Source organism: Candoia aspera, chromosome 1 (assembly GCF_035149785.1).
Source record: "Candoia aspera isolate rCanAsp1 chromosome 1, rCanAsp1.hap2, whole genome shotgun sequence".
NCBI lineage: Eukaryota > Metazoa > Chordata > Lepidosauria > Squamata > Boidae > Candoia > Candoia aspera.
In genome coordinates, this window is record NC_086153.1 from 115,205,199 (window position 1) to 115,217,520 (window position 12,322).

General features: G+C 38.8%; 1 protein-coding gene across 4 annotated transcripts in view; it reads right to left on the reverse strand.

Annotated features, from left to right (window-relative positions):
- The window catches only part of ANKRD6 (ankyrin repeat domain 6), an 81,182-nt gene that overhangs the window by 11,385 nt on the left and 57,475 nt on the right, over positions 1-12,322 (reverse strand). For 3 of the 4 annotated variants that reach the window (XM_063312167.1, XM_063312187.1, XM_063312179.1), the window contains 8 exons: positions 8,719-8,817; positions 7,507-7,605; positions 5,120-5,218; positions 4,390-4,488; positions 3,809-3,907; positions 3,258-3,335; positions 2,545-2,649; positions 2,122-2,256 (listed from right to left, as the gene is read on the reverse strand). In XM_063312167.1, coding sequence (XP_063168237.1) covers positions 2,122-2,256; positions 2,545-2,649; positions 3,258-3,335; positions 3,809-3,907; positions 4,390-4,488; positions 5,120-5,218; positions 7,507-7,605; positions 8,719-8,817 — 813 coding nt within the window. The remainder of the gene's footprint in view (positions 1-2,121; positions 2,257-2,544; positions 2,650-3,257; positions 3,336-3,808; positions 3,908-4,389; positions 4,489-5,119; positions 5,219-7,506; positions 7,606-8,718; positions 8,818-12,322) is intronic. The other variant, XM_063312174.1, reaches the window with a different exon arrangement.

Here is a 12,322-nt window from a genome sequence, read left to right on the forward strand (position 1 = left end):
TGGTGCTGGAAGATGAGCCCCCCAGGTTGGAAGGCACTCAATATGCTACTGGGGGAGAGCTGCCTTCTCAAAGGAGAGCCGACCTTTGTGACACAGATGGAGTAAAGCCACCGGGACCTTCATTTGCTGATGTGGCATGACTCAAAATGAGAAGTAACAGCTACAAGCATCCATTAATAATTGGGACATGGAATGTACAAAGTATGAATCAAGGAAAATTGGAAGTTGTCAAGAATGAAATGGAACGCCTAAAGATTGACATCTTAGGCATTGGTGAGCTAATGTGGACTGGCATTGGTCACTTTGATTCTGACAGTCTACGGTACACTATGCTGGGAATGAAAAATTGAAGAGGAACGGCATGGCATTCATCATTAAGAATATTTCAAGATCAATTCTAAAGTACGCCGCCAGTGATAGATTAATATCTATATGCCTGCAAGGAAGACCAGTTAATACTGTGAAAGGTGAAAGGTCCCCTCTGCAAACACTAAGTCATGTCTGACACTTTGGGGGGATGCCGCTTTTGCAACGTTTTCTTGGCAGACAATAGCGGGGTGGTTTGCCATTGCCTTCCCCAGCAAGCTGGGTGCTCATTTTACTGACCTCGGAAGGATGGAAGGCTGAGTCGACCTGAGCCAGCTACCCAGATCCAGCTTCCGCTGGGATCGAACTTGGGTCATGGGGAGAGTTTGCGGTTGCAGTACTGCTGCCTACCACTCTGTGCCACACGAGGCTCTTAATATTATTCAAATTTATGCACTAACCATGAATGCTGAAGATGAAGAAATTGAAAACTTTTACAAAATGCTGCAATCTGAAATTGATCGAACATGCAGTCAAGATGCTTTGTTAATTATTGGCAACTGGAATGCAAAACTTGGAAACAAAGAATAAGAATCAGTAGTTGGAAAATATGGCCTTGGTGACAGAAACAATGCTGGAGATCGCATGATAGAATTCTGTGAGCCCAATGATTTATTTATTTGTAATACTTTTTTCCAACAACACCGTCGACGACTGTATATGTAGACCTCACCAGATGGATTACACAGAAATCAAATAGATTACTTTTGTGGAAGGAGATGATGGAGAAGCTCAATACTATCAGCTAAGACAAAGCCAGGAGCTGACTGTGGGACAGATCAATTGCTCACGTGCAAGTTCAAGCTGAAGCTGAAGAAAATTAAAGCAAGTCCAAGAGTGCCAAAGTATGATCTAGAAAACATCCCACCTGAATTTAGAGATCACCTCAAAAACAGATTTGATGCACTAAACACTGATGACCGAAGACCAGAAGAGTTGTGGGAAGACATTAAGAACATAATATGCGAAGAAAGTGAAAGATCATTAAAAAGGCAGGAAAGAAAGAAAAGATCCAAATGGATGTCAGATGAGACTCTGGAACTTGCTTGTAAATGCCCCGTAGCTAAAGCTAATGGAAGAAAGACTGAAGTAAGAGAGCTAAACAGAAAATTTCAAAGGGCAGCTCGAAAAGATAAGGAAAAATACTATGATGAAATATGTAAAGACTTAGAGTTAGAAAATCAAAGAGGAAGAACATGATCAGCATTTCTCAAGCTGAAAGAGCTGAAGAGAAAATTCAAGCCCTGAGTTGCTATCCTTAGAGATTCTATGGGCGATACATTAAATGCAGGTAGTGTTAAGAGAAGATGGAAGGAATATACAGAATCACTGTATAAAAAAAGAGCTATTCGATGTCCTCCCCTCAGCTGGTGCAAAGGCATCCATTATATTGAGTTACTTCAATTCAGTATAATTAATTAAATACGTTACCATCAAGGCTTTATTTCTATTTGCAGATTTTCATTGATTGGAAAAACGTGTTTGGAAAAAGTTGTTAGCTAACAAACTTGTGCCTATAAAGCCTACTAAATACTCTCCACATTTATAAACCTGCTGTTTATATTGATTCGCACTATTAGATTTCTTTTTTTTTAAGAAATATAAATCCAGCTCTGAGTCAAGGAGGATAGGATGCTTTGGGCAAAGACGAACAAAAGTACACAGGAGAGAAGTGTACCATTGATGGCAGGGGGAAAAATGCACTGCCTGCATCAAAAGGCCACTGTCTCTCTGTTGAGGTCCACCTACTGATACCTTTTCTCCTGGTTTCTCCCTTTTACTCTTCTTCTCTCTCTGCTCCAACAGAGGCAATTGGCTTTCATTTTTCAAGTCACCTCTCCCTTGAACAGGATCACTGCTATGGGTGTCTTCAGCAGCAGAAGCACTACCCTGTTCAAAATACAAGCACATCCAGGTAAGGACAAAACGGATCTACATTCTTCCTTTCAGGTTTTATCGTCGGCCCAGATCACGGTACTGCACAAATTCCAAGCAGAGGGCAAACGACAAGAGGCAGCACTCAGATTACAATCACAGCTACTAATATTTGGTTTCAGGTGCTTATCCCACAGTGACACAATAGACATGCCACAGCAAATTCGTATAGTTTCAAGAAGCGGAGGCTTTCGGTTCTCGTACTGTTTTCCTTCCCTCCTAAATACACAGAAATGGCCGTACCTTGCTTTGCACCACTTCATCGCGTGGCACAGACTGAGCACGTCTTTCCTCTTTAAGTCTCTCCCTTTTCTTCCTCAGGCTCCTTCCACGGTTAAAGCGTGAAATCTAAATTCCGTAATGTTTTGAATTAAGATGACAGAACTAGATCCAAAATTAGTCAAACTTTAAAAAGACTCACTGAACCTAAACTGACTTAAGACGGTCACAACCAAGTTAAGTCCTATTAATTTTAATACTTCACATAACCAATCAAACATCTAACTCTGATCAAGTTTGAATCCAATCTATAGTTACCTAGTCATTAAAGTTTTAAAATCTGTGCTGTTTCCTTGAAGGTAGCAGTGATCAAGGACAATGAACAGAATGCAGTGTTCAACCAGCTACATAAAAGACTATAGAGCAAGATGAAAAATGCATTAAATACACACCAACATAAAATTTAGGATTAATTTCTCTGTAGGTCAGAATGCTTAAATTGGGTCCAGATCTTATTTTGGTCCTGATTAAGAGTAATCCATTGGGATCTTAAGTTAGTCATGACTAACAAGTATCTTTCAGTGGGTCCACATTAGAGAGTGATTACAAATCAACCCCAAATTAAGTTCATATATTAACAAAATCTAGTACTCATAATTTCATTTTTGTAGGAAATATTTATTTCATAGTGTTTTTGTGAAATTAAGTTTCTAAATCAGCCATCATGCATGATATACCTGAGGGGCTTTAGTAAGCAGAAGAGCAACCTCAGGGTTGTTATGTTCCCGGGCAACTTCCAGGGGAGTCTGGCCAGCCTGCAACAGAAAAGGCTGGGTTATGCTCCTCCAGAACCATTAACAAGTTCAGAAAGCCTTAACGTTTTCAAACAGGTAAAAGTAAGGAGTCCTTCAAGTTGAGCTTGACTCTTGGTGACTGTATGGACAAATCCCCATGGTTTTCTTAACAGCGGTGGGTGGCCACCACCTTCTTCCAGTTTTTTTGTTTTACTTCCCAGTTCAGCCTACAATCTTGGGAAAGACTTGGGATTTCCTGGTGTCTCCCATTCTAAGTACTAACCCACTCTGACTCTGCTTAGCTTTTCAAGATCAGCCAAAGTCAACCAGGAGCTGCCACCTGCCATGATTACATTTATAATACTTCTCCTAATTTATGAGCATGCAGTATGTACACACGACCTTACTGGATGCCCATTTTGTCCAAACTAGCAATATTTCAATCAGTATTTAACAGCAAATAGAACAGTAACACAAAAACCTTCCACACTTACATTGTTAACTACTGTCCCATCAGCTCCAGCTTCCAATAGCAATTTGGCCACTTTCTTATGATTCAGTGCAGCAGCTACATGAAGTGCTGTATCGCCAGCCTAGAAGTTACAAAAGCAGAATGCCCTGCCCATGACGGCCTTGATTTTCATATTCAGCCCTGTTCATACACATCTAGGATGCACAGAAGCAGATTCTTCTCTATGTTGGTTTGTAGTTCTACCACATTTTAGCAATCAACAGATAATTGCAGCAAATAGAAGCTGCAATCAATGCTTGCTGGACAACCTGCAAGCATTCAATTTGCTCAATACCACCTTGGATTCCTTCAGACAAGGGACTGAGAATCTGGTCAGGGCTTATGCTGCATCCCCAAACAGTTCAACCACTCTGAACACCAAAGGAATATTTTGGATATAACAATAAGCTCCTAATAAATACTTCGTTCAATTGCTTTCTACAAGGTCCAGAATATAGTGATTACTGCACTATAACCTCTGTTCCAGCTCTAGATACTGGCATACACGTGAAAAGCTGTCTGACAGCAAATGAAGCACAGGGGCATTAAAGTACATGCACTGACCTGATTCTTTTCATGGACGGAACAGAAAGCAGTGAGGAGCACCCTAATGATGGGTAAGTGATTGTAACGAGCTGCAACATGCAAACAGGTGTCTCCTGCCTAAAAATAAAGGGGAGGAGCTAAGCAAACCCAGTAAAACAGCTTCAGCTAATGAGATGTCCCATCTTAAAGCACGTACACATTCCTTGGGAAGATCTGAACCAACATGCACAGAATAATGACACCACATTAGCTAGCCATCCAGCTAATGACAAGTACAGGAGTTGATAGCTCTTATCTTCCGATGTCAGTAGCCCATTAAGTTGGTAGCTGTGATGTTATGATAACAGTATTTTGCTTACGTTCTACTAATCCCAGAGGAGCTACCTGAAACCTTTAGTTGCAAGTGCTCCTTTTATTCTCAGCACACCAAGCAGAACCCCCTCCCTTTAAACCTTCAGCCAATCCATAACTGAAACAAAATGTGTTATCTGACTCCATTCAATTGATGATTCATTTGTGATGCTCATTCCAAGGGAATAAGCTTATATTGGTATATATTCTTTTGGTGTGGATCCATTAAACTCTCAAATGCATATTTAAATAATGAAGAACATGATTTTAATACCAATATACTTGTAGTTATGCAGATAATGGAATATGAACATATCATAATGCAGTCACTCAGTGCAGATTCTGAAACATCTGCATCTTAACATCCAAAACAGTCAGTATATTTAGTAACACTCACATTGTTTTTGATGTCAGTCCGAGAACCTCCAAGCAGTAGAACTCGCACACTTTCAGAATGACTGTTTTGGCAAGCCAAATGCAGTGGAGTGTTACCTGCCTTAAGAAAGAGGGAGGGAAACACACTAGTCATCTTTAGAAAAACAAGTATGGAATTCAAAAAAAGTGATGGTCCCATCTGAGATGAAAGAATGAATATGAATGCTGTTTAGTTAGCATTTGCTTTAGAAAAAAAACTTTTTTCCCTAGTAAATGGCTTAACAATGAGCAGGAAATAAGACAAGGATGTGGTTGTTATTTAATGTATAAATATATAAGGACTCCTTGGGCTATTCATCAGAGGTGTGCTGGTTGAAGACATGAATGTGAACACCTGTATATGCAAACAATGCTGTGTTGTTGCTGAGAAGAATACATAAATTGTATGACGCCATGAACGTCAGTAAGAATGCTTATATATTAGAGGATGCTTCTACCAACTGTTATACAGAGATGAGGACTGGGTATGTCAGAAGAAGCGTACAAGGATGCTGAAGGTTGAAGGAATGAGATACTTAAGTTGCGTGGTAAAACAAGAATAGGGTAAAGAATGAACAGGGTGATGAATGAATGTGGCCTGAATACAAAAGAGACTGAACAGATTCCAGTAGTGTGGTCATACAGAGAGAATGAATAAAATGAAGGTTGAATTGCAAAACAAACGCATGAAGGAAAGATGAATAGGTCAGGGGAAGACAGTGAAGTCATGGGTGGATGGAGTTGGAGAAATTCTCATAAAAAGGTAAGAAGCTAAAGAACAACAAGATACAAAGTGGTGTATGGATGTGATGGCAGCAAGGATGATTTTCAGGATGGAGAGAGAGAATGAATAGTGTTGATGCAAGCTAGATTTAGCTATATTTCTTTTTATTATTTCATGGTCTCCATTTTGTCTTACTATTTCTTATTCTTTTTCTGTACTTTGCCAAAAGGGAATAGTCTGATGGCTTGTATGTACCGTATACACACATTTTCTTTTATTATGTCTGATCTCTATGTAAAAAAAGAGTCTGTGACATAGGCATTGAAGAATGCAATAAAGTTAGACCCAATGTTTAAGAATAAGAAGATATAACTTTTTGTCCCCCTAAGGTAACACCCAGAAATCAGGATCAGAATCCAGAAATAAAGAATTGAGGAAGAACATTATGAGGGCCAACACACTGTCAGATGTTAACTACAACAGTGCCATTAACTGTTAATTTTCAAATTTCCCTTTACATTTTGAGTTTTCATTTATCTTACCTTATCAACCTATTTGATAAGATAAAACAGAATGGAATATAGGTACTTAAATTTCATGCTACATATTATAACTGCCTGTTAGCAAGTATAGATATAGATGCTTTCCCCCCTATTTATGGCATAGAAAACATTTTCAAGATTTTATCAACAGACGAAGCCCATTTCCAATTATATTAATAATAAGATGGGACACCAATGTATGACTATAACAAGAAGTCTCTATTTTCCTGGGCTCCAAAAAAGCACTTGCTTCAAAGGGAGGGTAGTTGTGTGCTGACAATAAGGGTTGAGGAAAGAACAACACTGTCTACTCTGTTAAATTACATACAACACAGCACAATGAACATAAACAAAACCATGGGACTCCTCACACATTGACAATCAGCGGGAACTCGGCTTTTAGTTGAACAACAGAAGAACAATGACAAACAGTGATAATAATGCTCCATCTGGAAGGACCTTAATCAAGCCAATTCTCCTTTGCTTTTCTACTTTTGTGCTTAACTTTCCAGTTTCTGATAAATTAGTGTATTTTCACTATTTCTGTCATGAGCGCTGATGGTGAGCGGGGGGGGGGCTATCCAGGGAGGAAAATGCATGCTAGTTTAGAGGCTTTGAACTTTCCTTCAAAAAAACTCAGAGCAGACCCGCCTTGAGTTTTGGGTTTATCTGTGTGGGTTTCCCATGCTCTTTCAGTTTGGCAGGATTTTCTATCTACTAGAGCGGTTCAATAAACACTAGAGACCAAGTCACTGTCTCAGCATGGTTCTTCGCTCTATGTTAGGACAACGTCTTTGCTGCCTCAATTCACATTCCCATTAGAATGAATCTTTTCTACCTTGATTGCAATGCTAAAAGGCTTTTCAGCCAAAATCAAATGTAACTGTGTTAGCTATCAATATACTCCATTTCCAACACAGAAATGTCTTCATGAGGAACAACTGAGGCACGGCCAATTAAAGAAGTCTTGCTAAGAAATGCACTACCACTTCTCAAGAAATGTCACTGCCAGAAGCAACTGATAAGGAAAAGTTGATGTTTTATTTATTGTGTGTCTTCTGTCAAGGCGCAGGAGTTGAAAGCTTCTTTCAGTGTGCAGCTCACCTTGTTCCTGGCAAGAACATTAGCTCCTGCTTTAACAAGCAGTTTGGCTGATTGACTGAACCCATGCCAGGAGGCTTCATGAAGAGCTGTGTTCCCATCCTGGGGAGTAAGAAAAGAAAAACAGCAATTTTAGAGAAAGAATAAGATTATCTATGTTAGAATGGCACTTTACATCCATTTGGCACTGCCACCAAAAGAATGCCTCTTGTCAAACCTTGTTATAGTATAGGAACCATTCTAAGGTTTCTACCCTAGAGGTTGGGCAATTGAACCAAATTACTCACTATATTATTATTACTATTATTATTATTACTACTACTACTCTCTTCCTCCTCCTCCTCCTAGTGGAAGCTTAGCACATCTATTTTGTTATTTGCTTTTTTAAAAAAGCCATACTATTGGACCACCAAATTTGGCAATATGCTACTAAAATTTGATAGCACTATCATGAGGAACTCTAGAACCCACAAATAGAGGGCTGGAGGTCCAAAATGGCCACAGATTCCTACTGTGGCCTACAGTGACACACCCAGCTTTTCCAGGGCTTCACAGCACGAATTGGAGATGCTAGAAATTGAATATTTGTATTCTGCAGGCCATGCAGATGTTCTAGTAGTGAGCAACTGCTCTCCAAGGATTGTAAGTAGACTGCAAAGATTTCATATTCACAGTGTCATTTTCTTCCTCCTTCACAGATAAATTCCCATTTTCTTCAATAGATATCAATAGTTATCACCAACACTTATCTTAGTTACTGCTAGGTAGGATTCATTCCAAATCAGAATTCAGATCCAGGGTTTGAAGTAGAGTGAATCCTGGTTGGCTTTAACAGTGATAAACATCACTGTCAATTTAATATTTAACTCTGGTTAAACCAAGCAGGAAGTAAGTTCCAGAAGATGTAGGGCAGAAAATATGCTCTGCCAATTCCTCATAACGCTGCTCAATATTTAGCTATTATCTCTGCACTAGCTCTAGTAGGCTTTTTGAATGGAATATGGTAATAATCTCAGAACACCAAAATAATGAGAAGAAAACCACCAAACTGGGAAACGTTTGCGGAATGTCATCTAAAACTGAAATAATTACCCATCTTTCCTTTTTGTGATTATTAATACAAACATTATCAAATGGACTGAATTTAATAATTTTTCAAAGGCTGATAGCAGCATGGGTTTTTTGAATTACTCTCCTTGGCCACAGTCATGTTACCTTGTCTTGCCTGTCCAGTGCACACCCTTCATGGATAAGAGCTGAGATGACATCTGTGTTCCCTACAACAGTTGCCCGGTGCAAAGCTGTTTGATCACCCTGTAAAGAGAGGCAGTGATGTATACAGTAGTTTCTGTTTAATGCAGCTATATTACACACATTGATATATCCCTTCTCACAGGGAGAAACACTAAGTGACTATGAAATTCATTCAGCCTATGGATAGAAAGCAAATATATACAATAGTATGTAATAGTCGCAGGCTTGGTTCACACACTCTATTAAGACATAATGTGGTTTACTTGTTTTTAGTCACAGCAGGTGGCAGCACATGATCAGCCTTGGTTGATGGGGGTGGGGGGATTAAGTATTAAGGATGAGTGACTACCAGAAAATTCCAGCAGTAGATGAGAATGGGAAGTTAAAAAAAAAACATCCTGGGAGAAGAGAAGGGAAAAACCACTCCCATACCATTTAAAAGTAAATTACTGTACATGAACAGGGCAATATGGTCACCAGGAGAGGAGCCCAACTCAAGAGTGTCTTTAGTTTAGTGTAAAAACTGAAGTCAAGACATTATAGTTTATAAACCATAGTGGATTAGATCACATATTGTGCTAAACCAAAAGCAAATCACATGATGGTTAGCAGTATGTGTGAATCCAAAGACAGTGACATTAAGTTGTCAATAGACAACATAAGCACATAAGCACCTGCTATGTTTTATAGAAATGAAAAGAAACACAAATGGAATATCTACTCAAGTACTCTAATTACAATTTACTTCAAAGAAGTGTAACTCATAACATCTTCCTTTTTTTTTTTTTTTTGGTTCACAAAATTCCCATTTCAGGGTATTTTCTGAACATACTTGCATCACTGCTATTCAGTCTATACATTAATCACTTACCAGGACTGATGAAGGATCCTGAAGTACATATGTCTAAGGTATTCAACACACATTGCAACACCTTGCTATACGCTGATGATATGATTTTACTATCATATTCACAAGTTCGGTTGCATAGGTTGTTAAGAAGACTTGGCTCCTACCATCATAATAATTCTCTGATTATTAATAAATCAAAGTCAAAAGTCATGGTTTTCAGAAAACAACATCACAGCCATAGATGGCTATTAGATGGTAAGCCAAAAGAGCAAGTTACCACCTTTCCTTATCTAAGGGTAGTCTTCTCTGAGATCTTGGCTCCCTCATCATCAAAGGAGCTCACTCAGAGCAAGGGCATGCACAAATTTACTGCTCAAATTAATAAGTCACAGCTATCCAGGTTCCTTAGCCCCAATTACTGAAGTATATAAGACCAAGGTTAGATGAAGTTTGGGGCTTAAAACATATATCTTTATTAGAACAAACACAATCACAGCATCTGAGAAGTATCTTGGGTGTGGATAAAAAGATCTCAGCTGCTGAAGTTAGAACCAAATTGGGAATTTATTTACAATTTGTTGTCTAAAATCAGGGCATATAATTATTGGTGCAAAATCAATGCTATGGAAACTGACAGACTCCCCAAACTATGTCTGTTAGAACAGACAAAATCTAAATTACAGGCTTCTTGGATCGTACAACTGACAAATTATATCAGGAACTGTGGTCTCCCTGTTTCTTGTCCAACTGTCTCTGGAAAACAAGTTTAAAAGATTGCTGCACAAAGAATTTCGGATACTGAAGCTCAGAGAGATATAGTCACGCTTAAGTAAGGCTGGCACACTGAAATGGATGAGCCACTATAAACGTACCTTCCAAATCGGCAAGTATTTAAACACCGAAATGGCCAAACACCTTAAGGGAGTACTTACTCAAGCAAGTTTTGAGCAGCTGGACACAATGGTTAAATATGGAAGGTTTAACCAAGTCCCTTACAATGAACGTACTCATATTTGCAGAGCCCCAGATACGTAACACATAGAGTATATTATCTGAATGTCAATTGACAAGAAAAAGAGAGATCAGTATCTTGGACTGCACTTTAGACAAACAGCCTATTGAGATCCTTATATTAAACCAATGTATTTTATGTGTGGTCAGAATCCAAAAATTACACATAATATGGCCCTTTATTTAAACAAAACAGTACAGTTGAGAACTGCATGTGTGGATCTGACTGGAGTAAATTGTAGAGGTGACAAGGAAATACGATTTTCATGTTCTTTTACTTATTTCTTTTATTCTGTTTTTAACATATAGTCTTATTACTGTTCTGTGGCCTAATGGCTAATCAATAAAGGATTACTACTACTATTACAGTATCTAAACAAGTACTATCTAAACTACTTGTTATGATAGAAATAGTCTGTAGACCCATTTGCTGGTCTTCTATAGATTTCATTATACAGATAAGAATGCAACCCATCATCCCCCATACTTCACATCAGTAAGTCAGTTGCAGTGGAGGCTGAATGGCTACCTCCAGCTCTATATTAACACAAAATAATTCAAAGTTCAAGCCTCCTAATCTTATCATATGAACTTTTATTTAATTCCAAGAGTGAGGCTGTGGGAAACATGACGTAACTCCTCCATAGGTAAAGACTGCTTCTTCTCATTCAGTCCTTCCACTTTGAGGAAGGTCAGATGTTTCTCCAGGGACATCTCTCTGGAGCTGTCATTTCTCAAAGAAAGGTGAGCAGGGGTGTATTCTAGTCCCACTACTTCTTAATTTGTGTATCAGTTCAATAATTTAGGCTATCTCTGTCCCCATTCATCACCGTCCCCTCCCGTATTAACAGTCTGAGTGTTTCCAGCTCTCTTACGTGCAGAAGATATCGTGATCATGTTTGTCTCTCAGATAAGAATGAGAAGGGCACTGAAGTCTTTGGTTTCTTTCTGCTCAGAAGAAAAACTAATGACAAACTATCAGAAGTCCTAGTATTTTCACAAAATTATAATACAATTAGTAACTGACAAAGTAATGGGAATCCTGTTGAAAGCACTGCTCATTTTCTTCTATTTTCTATCCTTTTATCTGGATACTCATGCACAAAATACTGATATATTGCCTGCAGATATTGAAAAGGAATAACTGCATGATTGTTTGGAAGAGCTTACTACCCTAGCATTTAATGTCTATTTTATTATTCTGTATTTTAGTTTATTAGTTGGTTACTAACTGTAGCAAAAGAGGATGCAGTGGCGCTGCAGGTTAAACCGCTGAGCTGCTGAGCTTGCCGATTGGAAGGTCGGCGGTTCGAATCCGCATGACGGGGTGAGCTCCCGTTGCTAGTCCCAGCTCCTGCCAACCTAGCAGTTCGAAAACATGCAAATGTGAGTAGATTAATAGGTTCTGCTTTGGCAGGCAGGTAACGGCGTTCCATGTAGACCACGGAACTGTCTATGGACAAACGCCGGCTCTTCGGCTTTGAAACGGAGATGAGCACCGCCCCCTAGAGTCGGACACGACTGGACTTAATGTCAAGGGAAACCTCTACCTTTACTTAACTGTAGCAAAGTATTCACATTCCATTGTTAGTATTTTGTTATATCTTAGTATAAGCATTAGTTTTAATATATAAGGATAATAGACTTCTCTTAGGTCTAGTTATTTAGATTAGTATTTTTGATTTTATAGATTTAGTATATCAT